The 13,376-nt window shown below is 38.4% G+C and overlaps 1 protein-coding gene across 1 annotated transcript in view; it reads right to left on the reverse strand.

The window, feature by feature from the left end:
- COL17A1 (collagen type XVII alpha 1 chain) overlaps positions 1–13,376 on the reverse strand; it is a 48,028-nt gene that overhangs the window by 4,387 nt on the left and 30,265 nt on the right. Inside the window, exons 31-48 of the mRNA XM_018569066.1 lie at positions 12,937–13,008; positions 11,894–11,920; positions 10,998–11,033; positions 10,840–10,872; positions 9,713–9,790; positions 8,613–8,648; positions 8,406–8,465; positions 6,546–6,599; positions 5,752–5,829; positions 4,836–4,913; positions 4,666–4,725; positions 2,799–2,858; positions 2,544–2,615; positions 2,074–2,125; positions 1,505–1,644; positions 840–956; positions 323–406; positions 8–97 (exon numbers count right to left, since the gene is read on the reverse strand). Of these exons, the coding sequence (XP_018424568.1) occupies positions 8–97; positions 323–406; positions 840–956; positions 1,505–1,644; positions 2,074–2,125; positions 2,544–2,615; positions 2,799–2,858; positions 4,666–4,725; positions 4,836–4,913; positions 5,752–5,829; positions 6,546–6,599; positions 8,406–8,465; positions 8,613–8,648; positions 9,713–9,790; positions 10,840–10,872; positions 10,998–11,033; positions 11,894–11,920; positions 12,937–13,008 (1,227 nt within the window). The remainder of the gene's footprint in view (positions 1–7; positions 98–322; positions 407–839; positions 957–1,504; positions 1,645–2,073; positions 2,126–2,543; positions 2,616–2,798; positions 2,859–4,665; positions 4,726–4,835; positions 4,914–5,751; positions 5,830–6,545; positions 6,600–8,405; positions 8,466–8,612; positions 8,649–9,712; positions 9,791–10,839; positions 10,873–10,997; positions 11,034–11,893; positions 11,921–12,936; positions 13,009–13,376) is intronic.

The following is a 13,376-nucleotide window of genomic DNA, read 5'->3' on the forward strand; positions in this document are numbered from 1 at the left end:
ATCTTACTTTGGAGTAAAGCTGTTATATCGCCATATTGAGATCCAGGTAATCCTGGTGGGCCAGGTGGGCCTGGAAGACCAATCTGCAGCCCATGATCTAGAAGACAGAAAAAAATCCATAAATCTTTTAAAAATGTGACCAATGTACCAGTGTCTTTATATATTTCTGGTTTGTCCCCCATCAACCCTACCACTATAAAAATCTGCATTGTTGTCAGTGCATAAATACGTTTACCCCACTAGCTGTGGCACAGTTTTGCTATGTTGATGTGTGCAGGTGTGATTGACAAGCTGCTAAATTAAATAAAAATGATAAACTTACTTTGTAACATGGACAGGATTTCTTCATAAGTTATAGCTGGACCTACAATTGCTCCTCTGCTATCGGTTGAAGTCAATCCTGAACCTAACAATATAAAACAAAGAGGATGTACTTGTAGGATCTATTTTCATGCTCATATGTTTTATTTTACAAGATAATACAACACAACTGTAAAACAGAAGGGAGCAAAGACAAGGTATAGGTACGAAATATGTGTACAGATGTCATAGAAGCAATAACTGGTAAGGCATATATAACATATCATGGGATCTATTTTTTGAACACGTGGCAAAGAGCAGTAGTACGCAGCTACCTTTATCATCCATTCAGAATTCACCTTTGACTAATTTGGCCACTTTATGCTGCTGAAGGATGAATTCTGATTGGTTGTTATGGAACACTGCACATTCTGGTAATAAACCAATCAAAATGTGTTGAATGTTCTTAAATAAAGATCATTTTTCAAAAAATTGAGGTACTTAATATTTTTTCCCAACACTACGTATCCAGAACATACCCCTTATATAACTCATAACTCGGCTTGCCAATTCTGCATAGTCCACTGCTTGTCCACTGTCTCCTGGTGGCCCAGGTGGTCCCTGTGGTCCAATAAGGTAATTTCTGACATTTTCACCTGCTCAAGAAAAAAGACATGTTAATTAGGTGTCATGATTTTCTGATATTACCTATTTTTCGACAATACATTTTGGTTTATTGAATATACATTTAACTACTCAACTCGTAGACCTCATATAATCAGTTTACTATGCTAGATACTTAATCATTCTTACTTTGGAGGACATATCAACTGGGTGCCATGAACCCAAGCTAAATCGGTTCTAAAAATGTATGTTTTTTTTAACTTTCCTGTACTTTTATGATATTTCCTATGATTCCTGTATATCTTGTGGTTTATTGAATATACATTGAACGTCTCCACTCAGCCCTTATATAACCAGTTTACTATGTCAGATACTTAATCATTGCTTCCTTTGGAAGACCAGTCAACTGGATGTCATGAACCCAAGCTATACCTGTTCTGTTTTTTAAACTTTCCTGCACGTTTATAATATTGCCTATTATTACATTACGTCTGGTGGTTTATTGATTATACATTGTACTAGTCAACTCATAGATATCATGTAACTAGTTTACTATGTCAGATACTTTATCATTACTTACTTTGGAGGTATTGAGCAATGTACTGTTGGACTTCTTCTGCTCCACGAGCAGAACTGCCAGGTTCACCAGGAGTACCAGGTGGACCGGGAGGACCAGGTGGACCAGGTGGACCAGGAGAACCAGGTTGGCCTTGGCCAGGTCTTGCTCCAGGTGGGCCTAAAAAGTTAAAATAGGCATTTATAAATATTGTAGACCAAATATTAAAATATTGCTGCACAAATCTAAAAAAATATTTCTCTCAGCCTACAAGTCCTTTGGTAAGACATTTAGAGGTGTAGCAGCCTGCAGTAAGTATGCCTACCATAGTAATGGACTGTTATGAAAGCTTTAAAAATATCAGTCATAGAAAAACAGAATAAAAGATTACCAGAAAATGTATCATTATCTTTAACATGTACTTACAGAAGATGAACTATACTATCATGCTAAATAATGTTAAAATGTGCTTTCCAGCAAATGTAACTGTCCCCTATTGGTTTTATGCTTTGGCACTGTGACTGTGACTGTAGATTAGGGCTGTTTTATAGCCAAGTCATTACTACATTTATACTATCTATATAGATTTTTACTCACCTCTGGAGCTTCCTGGGATACCGGGAGCACCTGGGATACCAGCTTCACCTGCAAGTAATTTTAATCACATTAGATACTTAAACTGCTGATCTTCTTAGTTTACTTTATTCTGTAATGTCGTACTTTAAAGCTCTGAGTCACTTAGGTATGTGCAATGGTACTGTGGTAATAAACATGTGGGCTAGTGAATTTGCACAAAACTAGTGGTTTTGTAAGCCCGACAACCCTTATATGCTAATACCTGTTAACTAACCCCACCACTATTTGCCCTAAAGCCTAAACCTACTCCTAAACATACATTCTGCCCTAGTCTAATCCTAACATAGGTGCCCCTGATGAGATGTCCATTTGAGGAAAAAGGGGTGGGAAAATGTTTAATATTGATAGCACCTCATGAAAATCACTGGATGGCCCGGTTTGAGAGCTCATACTTTGGTAGTTACCAGATCTAGGAAATATAAATTACCTCTTTCTCCGGGTTGTCCGGGCGCTCCTGGGCTTCCGGGGGATCCAGGTGATCCTGGAGATCCTGGGGTTCCTGGAGGTCCAACAGCTGGAATGAAAATGTAAAAATCAGACTTTCATATCTAATTACCGTGTTTCCCCGAAAATAAGACAGTGTCTTATTTTTACGGGAAACACGGTAGTACCATATAGTTATTAAACCAATGTAACACAAAACTGCTTATACAGTATGTGCAGTTTTTATGTAAGATAAGGCTCTCACCGTCACGGCCTGGTTGTCCGGGAAGTCCTGGCTGACCTGGATCACCGGGTTGTCCTGTGAGATAGAAATTCAGTTATTTATAGACATAATTCAAATTATTTTTTTATTTTACACTTAGCAGGCATGACTGTATTCCCTTTCAATTTTGGCATGCATGTCAATATTTCTTCCATAAAAATGTTTAGTAAAATAAACATGGCTATGGCAATATATGATAACTTCCTAGGAGGTGTTTGGCCAGACAGGGTGACATTTACTGTATGGATGTTCAGCTAACAAGTACCATACAAGTACAAGTACAGATACTTTTGAGCTCCAAGACCAGACTAGAGAAAAACTCAAGTTAGGAGCAAGCTGTCATTTTTAAGGGGCATACGGAGCTCCTGGGATTTGTGCATAGCTGCAACCACTACAACCCTGGTAGTTTCACGTGAAAATGCCAAGTATCAGTACTAGTATCTGAACATCCCTAATTTAATGCTTTGATTTTTGTTTATAATATCAACACATTGATGAGATACAGTGATATGCTATTTCTGCTATCACTACAAAACATGTACAAAGAGAGTAAGAACATGAAAAAATATATTTTTTATTTTTACCTGATTGTCCTGGAATACCTCTTTGACCTGGATCACCTATAGGAATGAAAAACGATACTGATGATGGTCTGTAAATTAAATACATTCCTTTACCACTATTTGCAATATAGGAAGATACATTAAGTTGTTCTTCACTGATTATATATAATTTTTAAAATGGGAGACAATGAAAAGTTTAGAGCAAAGTGAAAGAGAACAGCTGGTTGTTATGGAAATACATGCAAAATTTAAATTTGATTCTGTTTTTAGACTTGTTTTTGTAAACTAAGTCCAGTGCTTATTGCTGACTATCAGCCAGTTGGATGTAAAATAGCATTGCAGTGAAAATCCTCATGTTGCAATTGGATCACCCTAATTTGCTAAGACACTAGTTGCCAAGTAACAGCTTAAAAATGTTGAGTGGATATTAGGAGAACATATGATTATCATTTATTGCTGACTGTCTTGGGAATTAACTTTGGTCCAATTAAAACCAGGATAATCTTAAGCAATTTTAGCTGTTAGAAATCTCAACATTCTACTTTTGACTGCTTTCTCTGCAATGGGAGGGCAATGAATAGATAGGGCAGTACTTGTTACTCGTAGAGACTGACTGCCTGCCCCCTTCCACTTCCTGTGCTACTTCATGCGGATTAATAGAACAGCGCTCACACATAACATGGAGGAAGCCTGTACTGCATGCATCTTGCTGTTAATTTTTTCCCCTTGTCTTGGCACATTTAGCTATTCTATCTAGAAATATAAGATATTAGCATTTTTGTCTTTTGTCTCTTTTGCTTGTAGGACTGCTAATATGCAAATTAGCTGAACTCCTAAACAACATATGAACCTGTACAGAGCAAAGCACCAGGAACATGTTAATGTAAAATCCCCCCTCTCGCATAGATTTACCTTTTCTTTGCTCCCTTCCCTGCTGATAAGGAATAGAAGTGTGCAGTACTCACTTCCCTTCTCTTATGTGACAATGCTGGTGCTTGGTGATTGGCCCAGCGCTGTCAAATGGTAGTGGGGAGGGATTTATCAGCCTTGTGTAAGCTTTGACTAAGATCCTTTTTTCTTTAGTACTCGGTGGGAACAGAGTATCAGAGGAGCAGAAGAAAAATGAGTATGGTGGGGCTGGCTGTTTGCTTTGTTCATCATTGCCACAGACTGTGGCAGGGAAGACCATGTGCACCATGGATAAAGCTTAATTACTCACTGTATAAGAGCTTCTCAGAGTACGTCCCTGACACTTACAGTGCTTTTTGCATTGCTCTTACCTGGGTCTCCTTTAACTCCTGGTGAGCCAGGAGGTCCGGGTGCACCAGAAACAGAGGCTTCTGTAGAAACAAAGCAAAGTATTTTTTCAGTTACCAACAGACTTTCTATTAGATATTTGGCAGACAGTGAGCAATTAAAACTGCCTGCATACCTGCTGATCCTGGAGAACCAGGCGTGCCTGCTGGGCCTGCTGGACCTGATGGACCTGGTGGACCTGATGGACCTGGGGCTCCCTGTTTAGCTTCTCCTGAATAACACAATCAGAAATGAACATTAGGTACTGTTTCACTGTTAGGTTAGGTACATCAATATATCAAGGTACATCAATTCACTGTTAGGTACATCAATATAATTCTTATCTTTGAAAAACCTAGAAAGAAATAAAGAGGATCAAAATGTTTTAAGGAAATCATATACATAATTTAGCTAAAGGATGTTTGCATGAAAAGCAAAACTTTGTGTTCTATCACCTTTTAACCAATTAAATGTAGCTTTCTGTAGTCTAGTCCAATTAATCTATGGAAATCTGATATCAGATAAGTCAAAATGGATTTCCATTCCTTATTGTTGTTTGTACCACTTTATTAAATAATGATTTAAATGGATAGGTACATTGTTAAAGTTGGGATAATGACACAAAGGGATTGATTTACTAACGGAGTAAAGCATGTTCACTCTGCAAGGGAATTATCACTTTAAGAAGGAATTTTCATGTAGCTTAGGGGATATGGCGAGAATTCACTTTTACAAAGAGTTCGTTACCACATGCAAATGAAAATGAAAGACAGAAGTCAGCACAGCTTCCCCACATTCACAAAGCTAAGTGAAAATTCCCTTCGTAAAGTGAAAAATTGTCTTGCAATGTGAACAAGCTTTATTAATTTAGTAAATCAACCCCCAGGGGGTGCAGGTAAAAATCTAATATTCATTGTCTTATTAATGGTCTTTTCTAGCTAATTTGAACTGTTACCTTCAGAACAGGCCAGGAATAAGTTTTGTACTTATCACATACAGAATATCTGCATGTTCTGGTTATGCTAAATTAAGCAAGGACTTACCTGGTGGCCCTGCTTGGCCTGGTGGACCTGAAGGTCCTGCTGGACCTGAAGGTCCTGGAGGACCTTGGGAACCTGATTGTCCTGGTGGGCCCTGTATGGAAGCACCTAAAGAAGAAAAACAGAATATCTAGGTTATGATGACCACATTTATAAGATTGGAGTATTAACATTATTTTTGTTTGTTCCATTTAGAAGTAGTGAGACAGTGTAACCAGTCAAGACATGCTGAGGAAACAAAAGGCCCCACGCTAAAATGCAATGAAAGGAGCCCTAGACCTCTTGCAACATTTTAAAGGATGATGTTATTTCATTGTTGTCTATGGTTTAATAGGATGGACTTTTATTTGTCTGTTGATGTGTGTTGAATGGCATTAGATTTAATGTAGACCCAGGGGTGATGCCACCTAGACACATCTGTAGTTCTTCTAATTACCTCCATCTCTGGCTGCTCTGTTCTCACTTGCCAGGATTATGTGTTGTCCTCAGTGAATTCAAGGAGAAGCTGCAGTACAAACATAAAACTAGCAGCTGAAGTGCTGAAGAGCACAAGACTAGGATTGTCAGACTAGGATTGCGGGAATGAATACTATTTTACACAAAAGTTGCCACATCTACTTTCACCTAAAATGAAATCATTATTTGGGGTGTACAATCTTCATAATTCTCTAGTCTAGCCCCTGCTATAAATTGTTCTAGAATGCTATTTTATTTATGCTGGCACCTGTTCTTGTAAATGATGCTTGAGTTTAGAGGCACCTTTCACGCTTGGGTTTAAAGCAAAATGTTTTCTAACTTTGTCACAGCCATTAGTTTTTTCTTACCTGGGGGTCCTGGTGGTCCAGGAGGTCCTGCCATTGCCTGAGCCAACATTGAAGCTGTAAAGAAAGTTGAAATGTTACATTACTCTTTCATGCAATCCTTTTAGTTACAGCACATTTTATTTAACAAATCGGCCTAAATATGTGCAAACCAGGACTCAAAAATTTGGACTGGACCACTTTTCTCATTATGGGTATTTCCAAACCAATGGATTTACACTGACAGCCAATTAGCCAGATTTGAGACACTCATATAAACATTACAGGAACACAGTGGTTTGCCAACACACATGTTGCATGTTTGGCAAACCACATGTATTACGGCTCATGTCATCATTTATCAAAATCAAAGATGTTGCCAAGTCTGTTATTGCTAGAAGACAAATGGTGTCAATTCATATGAACAAAGGCTAGCAGGAGGTGTGAGAGTCACTTTAAGGGTCTGTTAGCATCTGTGACCCATCGTCAGAGTTAGGTAGTAAAACAAATTCGGATTGCTTTATGGGATATCCCAGAGGTTTTACATATCTTTGAATGACATGTTACAGTGACATATTATTGTTCATGACTGAAAGGTCTCAGTGATCCCGGTAAAGTAATGCTGGAACCCTATTGTTTCTATTGGTGTTATTCTTCCTATTGTTCCTAGGAATTGTTCCTATTGGTGTTATTATACAATCGTGTTGCAGTAGTGTTTGAACTGAATTACTGGAATCTAGGCTGACACCAAGGACGCTGGTCCCGGGCCCGTAAGAGGGGCAACGGAGCCCGGGAAGCACGGCGGCGGTGTCCGGCAGGGGGGGGGGGCGGCCCCTTCTTCGGGACACAGAAGCGATCTGGCCACAGGTAAGTCACCAGAATCCCTTCTGTTGTAGAGCCGACAGTCGGCTTTACAAGTTTAAACAGACTCCCGGCGGCAAAAGTCGCCGGGAGTCTGTTTAAACAGCCCCGATGCTGGCGACGTACACTGTACGTCGTCAGTCACGAAGGGGTTAAATGTATTATGCTGACCTCTCCCTACGAAAATGCTGGATACCTCTCTGTCCTGCTAATACTTTGGATTCTAGGATTTCCAAGTCACCCACCAACAAGCATAAAGATCAGGAGTTCTGATTTTTTTCCTGACTCATTTGCTACATTTTTACTGAGCTTTGACTTAGAGGTAATAAAGCTATACACAGCATTTTCAGAGGAAAGCCAGCCATATATTTTTCTCATGAAATAGATTCTTAGATTCTAGATTTAGATCTATTTAAATTGAACTCACATATGTTTCTTGCAGACAGCACATGAGAAATAAACTTTGGCATGAAAGAATATCCAAGTTTCCTAAAGGGAACCTTTCCCCCAAAAGCAAGAAAGATATGTGCATACGGCTCTGCCCTCTGAATTGAAAACACATTGCAGTCATATGTTCAATGAATAGTATTTTGTTAAAAATAAACTTGCCTCTTTTCTACTTCTTATTTTACGGAGGCACTGGTGACATAGCCAGCTCCTTACTGGGAGTTCTTGTCAAATCTGCACAAGATCTGGCACAGACATCATCGGTGGGTTGGCACAGTACACAAGGAAAAAGAAGCTGGCCACTGATTTCTTTGTTTTAAATGGCATGCAAGATTTGGTGCAAAGGGTGGATAGACCAGTGGGATTGTAGAAAACAAATAAAAAAGATGTGTGTAACTATAAGTAATCTGCTAGTTTCTCAATTGAGATTTCATTAGCATTGGCGCTCTATTAAATGAGGGGAAAGTCCACTTTAAAAAAGTAGCCAAACCTCCCAACCTTGTGTAAATGTCTATACTCATAGTTTGAATGTATGGCATCATTCCATGGTAGGTGTGATACATAACCAAAACTTACCATCTGCTCTGGTGACAGTGATACCAGGATCGCCAGGGTCACCACGGGCTCCTTTGGCACCTGATCAAATAAATAATTTATTAGTGGGTTTGCCCAAAGCACATTCTGCTTACCACCCCCCTTCCCCTTATTAAATAAAGCCCAGGCCTTGAAACTCTTGCACTAGGGCACAAACATACAAAATGTTTTTTTTCAATTATTGATTACCTGGTATTCCAGGAAGACCAGATGGACCAATTGGACCTGGCATAAGAAAAAAATAAATGTTGACTGAGCTGTAGCTTGACTTAACAGAAATGAACCATTTGCAAATAATAATTGTGTATCTCAATCTTTAATTGCACATTAAAAAATTACATATTTACAAAAAAACTGTAATCCACACAGCAAGAATTATTTATGTGTATGTCCCGGGATGGTAATGAAGGTCATTTCCTTGTTCAACCTAAAGCTAAACATACTGGTAAAGAAAATATTATTATGGGGGTTATTCACTAAATGGTGAAGAGTTTGGAGATGGCAGGAGAAGTGAACAATCTAGGACAACATAGCTGAACTGGAAAGTGAGCTGAATTGGAGACTTTTTCCAAATCAGCTATTTTGGCATAGATTGTTCACTTCTTCTGCCTTCTCCAAACCCTTCAACCCTTTTGTGAATAACCCCGTTACAGTTTTACTAATAAATAAATGGCCATATTAGGCGCTTATATACTAATGTTAGGTTCTTTATATGATAACAAATTGGCTTGGTAGAATGTCTTTTTTTTTTTTACAGAAAGATGTTATTAGAACATTGTCATTGGAAGTTCTTGTTGTACAGCCTGTAGAGAGATTTACTAGAGCCAAATAGGCTGCTTACTTTGCAAGGGATTTTTCCCTTAGCTTAGGTAATGTGGTGAAAATTTACTTTAAAAAGAATACCCAGTCATGTGCAAGGAAAAGAAAAAAAAACAGTATTTTTGCTTGCACATAATTGGATAACAGAAGTCAGCAGAGCTTTACCTCATTCACTGAGCTAAGGGAACATTTTGTTGCAAAGTGAACAGCCTTTTTCTCTTTAGTAAATCAACCCCGCAGTCTTCTAACATTCTACAGTGGTCTTGTTTAAGCTGATAAGTTGTTGTGTTCTAAAATAATAGAAATTAATGTTTCTTATAATTGTCGATGTGTTGCTTGTGCAAATTCTTTGTAAGTTAACAAGCAAGATGTTTAAAGGAGGTCCTTTGGGGCAACTGCCCATGGCTGGAGCTTAAAGCCTCCATTTCCCCAAACGCAGGAGTTCTTGAAACACTGGTATATGAACATACCTGGGACACCGGGAGATCCTGGTTGGCCAATAGGTCCTGCTGGTCCTGGTGGTCCAGGCATTGGATATGATCCAGAATCTGAAAGAAAAACAAATAATGTTTGTACTACAACCTGATAGAACGTGTGTTATTACTTTGTTGTCCTCACTGGAGTGATATGATTGATTTATGATAATGATGATGATCAATTTGATTGATTTAGTGAGCTCTTGATTGATTTTGTGTATCGGAGAACTAATCACAATACAGATCGATTAAACAATCCTTTTTCATAGATCTTTTACATTTATGGTTACTGTAGAAACAGATAGTTTCATTCATCTTGGGTATTACACACATCCCTCTTCTTCAGGCACTGTGACTGACAGTACCATCTTTCCTACAGTGCAGGGATCATGTTGCTTATGCTCCTCTAGTTCTGCCCTTATCCAACCACAAAATGCTTAGTTTTCTGTTCTCAGAATACAAGGCGTTCTGTGAATGGACAAGGGGAGATACTGCCTGTTTACCCACTCCTTCTCTGCACTTGTCCATTCACAGAACACCTTCTATTCTGTAAGCAGAATTCTAGGTGTTTTAAGAATGGACGAGGGGAAAGAAAGGGGAGCATAAACAACATAATCCCTTTACTGTAAGAGAGCCAGAATTGACAGTACCATCATACCTACAGTGCAGGGATCATGTTGTTTATGCTCCTGTAGCTCTGCTCTCATCCAACCACAAAACGCCTAGTATTCTGTTCTCAGAATACAAGGCATTCTGTGAATAGACAAGGGGAGATACTATCGTTTACCCACCCCTCCTCTGTACTTGTCCATTAACGGAACACCTTCTATTCTGTAACAGAATTCGAGGCGTTTTAAGAATGGACAAGGGGAGAGAAAGGGGAGCGTCAACAACACAATCCTTTCACTGTACGAGAGCCAGAACTCTCAGTTGCAGCACCGGAAGAACAGAGCCACACGTATGGCTGCTATTATGCCCTATAACTATATCATACCAGTGGAACCTCTGATCAACAGCCAACACAATAATATACGCTATCAATGGAAACAATTTGTATATGCAGTAGACTGCATCAAAGAAATCATTGCAGCTGTTGAGAACAATTAGATATGAGGATGTACCTGAAGAAACTCTTCCAGGATCTCCGGGGTCACCTATATGACAAATCATCAGAAATATATAGTTAATTCTATAAGTATATTATTCTTTTCTGGAGCAGAATTAAATACAAATGAATGTCAAATTTCTGATCCTTCAAATATTACTACTTTTTATTTACCTTTGGCTCCAGCTCGCCCAGGTGTTCCAGGTGGTCCTATACAAAACAGTTGAGATTTGCATTAAATAGTTACCATTAGGTTTTTGTTAAAATCCCTAAGAAGATATTTTGTAATAATCATTGCATAGTGGTGGAAAATAATTAAATTTTAGAAGTACAAGTCTACCCAGTTTTATATACAGGTAAAATGGCGCTGCCCTTCTAGTCCTACTGTATTTAAAGTCTAAAAATCAAGCCCACTGATCTTTTTTTTTTTCCTCTCCATGACCATAAAAGTCTGTAGCCTTTGAGATTTTTATACAGTACTTATCTGTGTACAGATAACTATATAATGCACATAGAGTTAAGTTGCTGATAGAGCACTTAAGAAGCTCACTCTGCTCTCTCATCACCCAGCTCACTCTGCTCTCTCCTCCCTTTCACCTGTTTCGTGTCCTGTAGATTGCAGCAGATCTTGATTGGCTTCTAGTGCTGTCCCTCCCTATCTCAGTCCTGCTGCACAAGAAATCAGCAGGAGGCTGACATTCAAAAACTTACACTATTTTCATTTAAAATACATGTATTATTTCAATGAATACTTCTGCTTTAATTGATAAAGAGCAAGGTATGTGCAAAAATGCTGCCCTGTGTATTAAATACTCAATGGAGGTTTGCTGCAACTACCTGCCTGAATATAACACTTTTTAAAAGACTGCACTGTTGTGTTACATTTCATCAGTGTGGCATTTTGGAATCGTAGTAGAAAAACTTTCTCTTACCAGAAGGATACTATCACACAATTGTTTGATGGACACTAGACATCTTTTTCAGCCCAATGCTCTCTGACTACTGTCTGAGAGCTTGGTTTGAATTAGTATTGTTAAATATGTGATAAATGCTGAGCTTAGAATGGTTACCTGGTGGCCCTTGTGCTCCGGAAAGTCCTAAAAATAAAGCAAAAACAAAACAATAGAATATATTAGTTTATGTAACTACATTGTAATGTAAACGCTGTGCCAGGAAAACCAGCTTTCTAAAAGGATCTGCTTTCCTGTTGTGAATAATTAAAGCAACACCTGAACAGAAAGGATTATGTGGAAATAGGTATCATGTGTTTCGAGATTCTTTGCACAAAATGAATTATGTATGGGTTAAACTTTCTGTGACATTTTACATTAGGTGCACCCAATCCTCTGCCCCCAAGAGAAGAGAACAAGATGATATCCATTATCTGTGCTATACATGAGAATGATATTATTACAACAAGTGGTTGGTTTAATGGACAAACATTTGCGTAGCTGACCTGTGTTGTTTAGTGTTCTTACTAAACTGACTTATGAAGGGTTGTACAAGAACAAATATAAAAGCACTTTCAGTACATAGCTAAGGGTTAGTATTGTGGCCTGTATTGTGTTTTACTCAACACCACTGCTAATATTGGAAACATATGATTGAATTTCCAAAGCACCTAAAGATTTCTGGTACCAAAGAAGAGATTTGCCTTAGAAACACCGTAAATTCTTTCATTGCTCAAGTTAGAGCTGATATTTCCTTCTTGTTAGTCATTGGGCATGTTTCCTTCTGGCTCTAATGGCAATGACAGGTCATTATTTGAGCAGGTGAAAGAAGAGTGAGACTAGAGATTATGGTGTAACTAAGGAAATGAATGACACAAAGGTCAGCCAATGTAAAGAAAAGAGGAATATTCTACTCTCAGTTTCCATACTATATCAGCACACTGTATTCTTTCCTCCTACTGATGCAAAACCAATATGTAGCAAACAATGAGAGAAAGGTTTCTGTTTCTTTTAAGGTGGCCCTTGCTTTGCCTACAGACACACAAGGTAAAACGTCAAAGTGGTCTGTAAGTACCAACGCATCTGATTTAACACCACCAATATGGATCATGTTGGGAGCTGCACTGTATATCTTATTTCAGGTGAAAAGAAAAGCCTCTTACCTGGAAGTCCGGGGTCTCCTGATGATCCTGGTGGTCCTCTTGGTCCAGGCAATCCAATAGGTCCTTGTTCACCTGAACATCAAGAACATTATTTATTATTACAGAGGAAAGTCATCTTTTTTTTAGTGTAATGGCCTAAAGAAGCTATGATATTTATGCATGCTATCCTGAAGGGGTATAAACATGAATGCTCATCTAATGCAATTGTTTATGCTTAGTTCACAAATGTTTTATAGAACATTTGTCTATGGATATTTTTAGTCACTCTCCAAACCACCACAATGTATGTATTCTTGTGTGCCGTATTTGGGTGACTTTGGGGTTTGGAATTAGAAATCTAATATTTTCATATGTTTCAAGGTGTAGACCTTTGAAGCATAAACAAATGTATCCTTTTAATTTTTGCGGGTATATTAAATATTTTTGTTTACATAACAAGA

Source organism: Nanorana parkeri, unplaced genomic scaffold (assembly GCF_000935625.1).
Source record: "Nanorana parkeri isolate BGI_ZX_2015 unplaced genomic scaffold, ASM93562v1 scaffold1282, whole genome shotgun sequence".
In the NCBI taxonomy this organism is placed as follows: Eukaryota; Metazoa; Chordata; class Amphibia; order Anura; family Dicroglossidae; genus Nanorana; species Nanorana parkeri.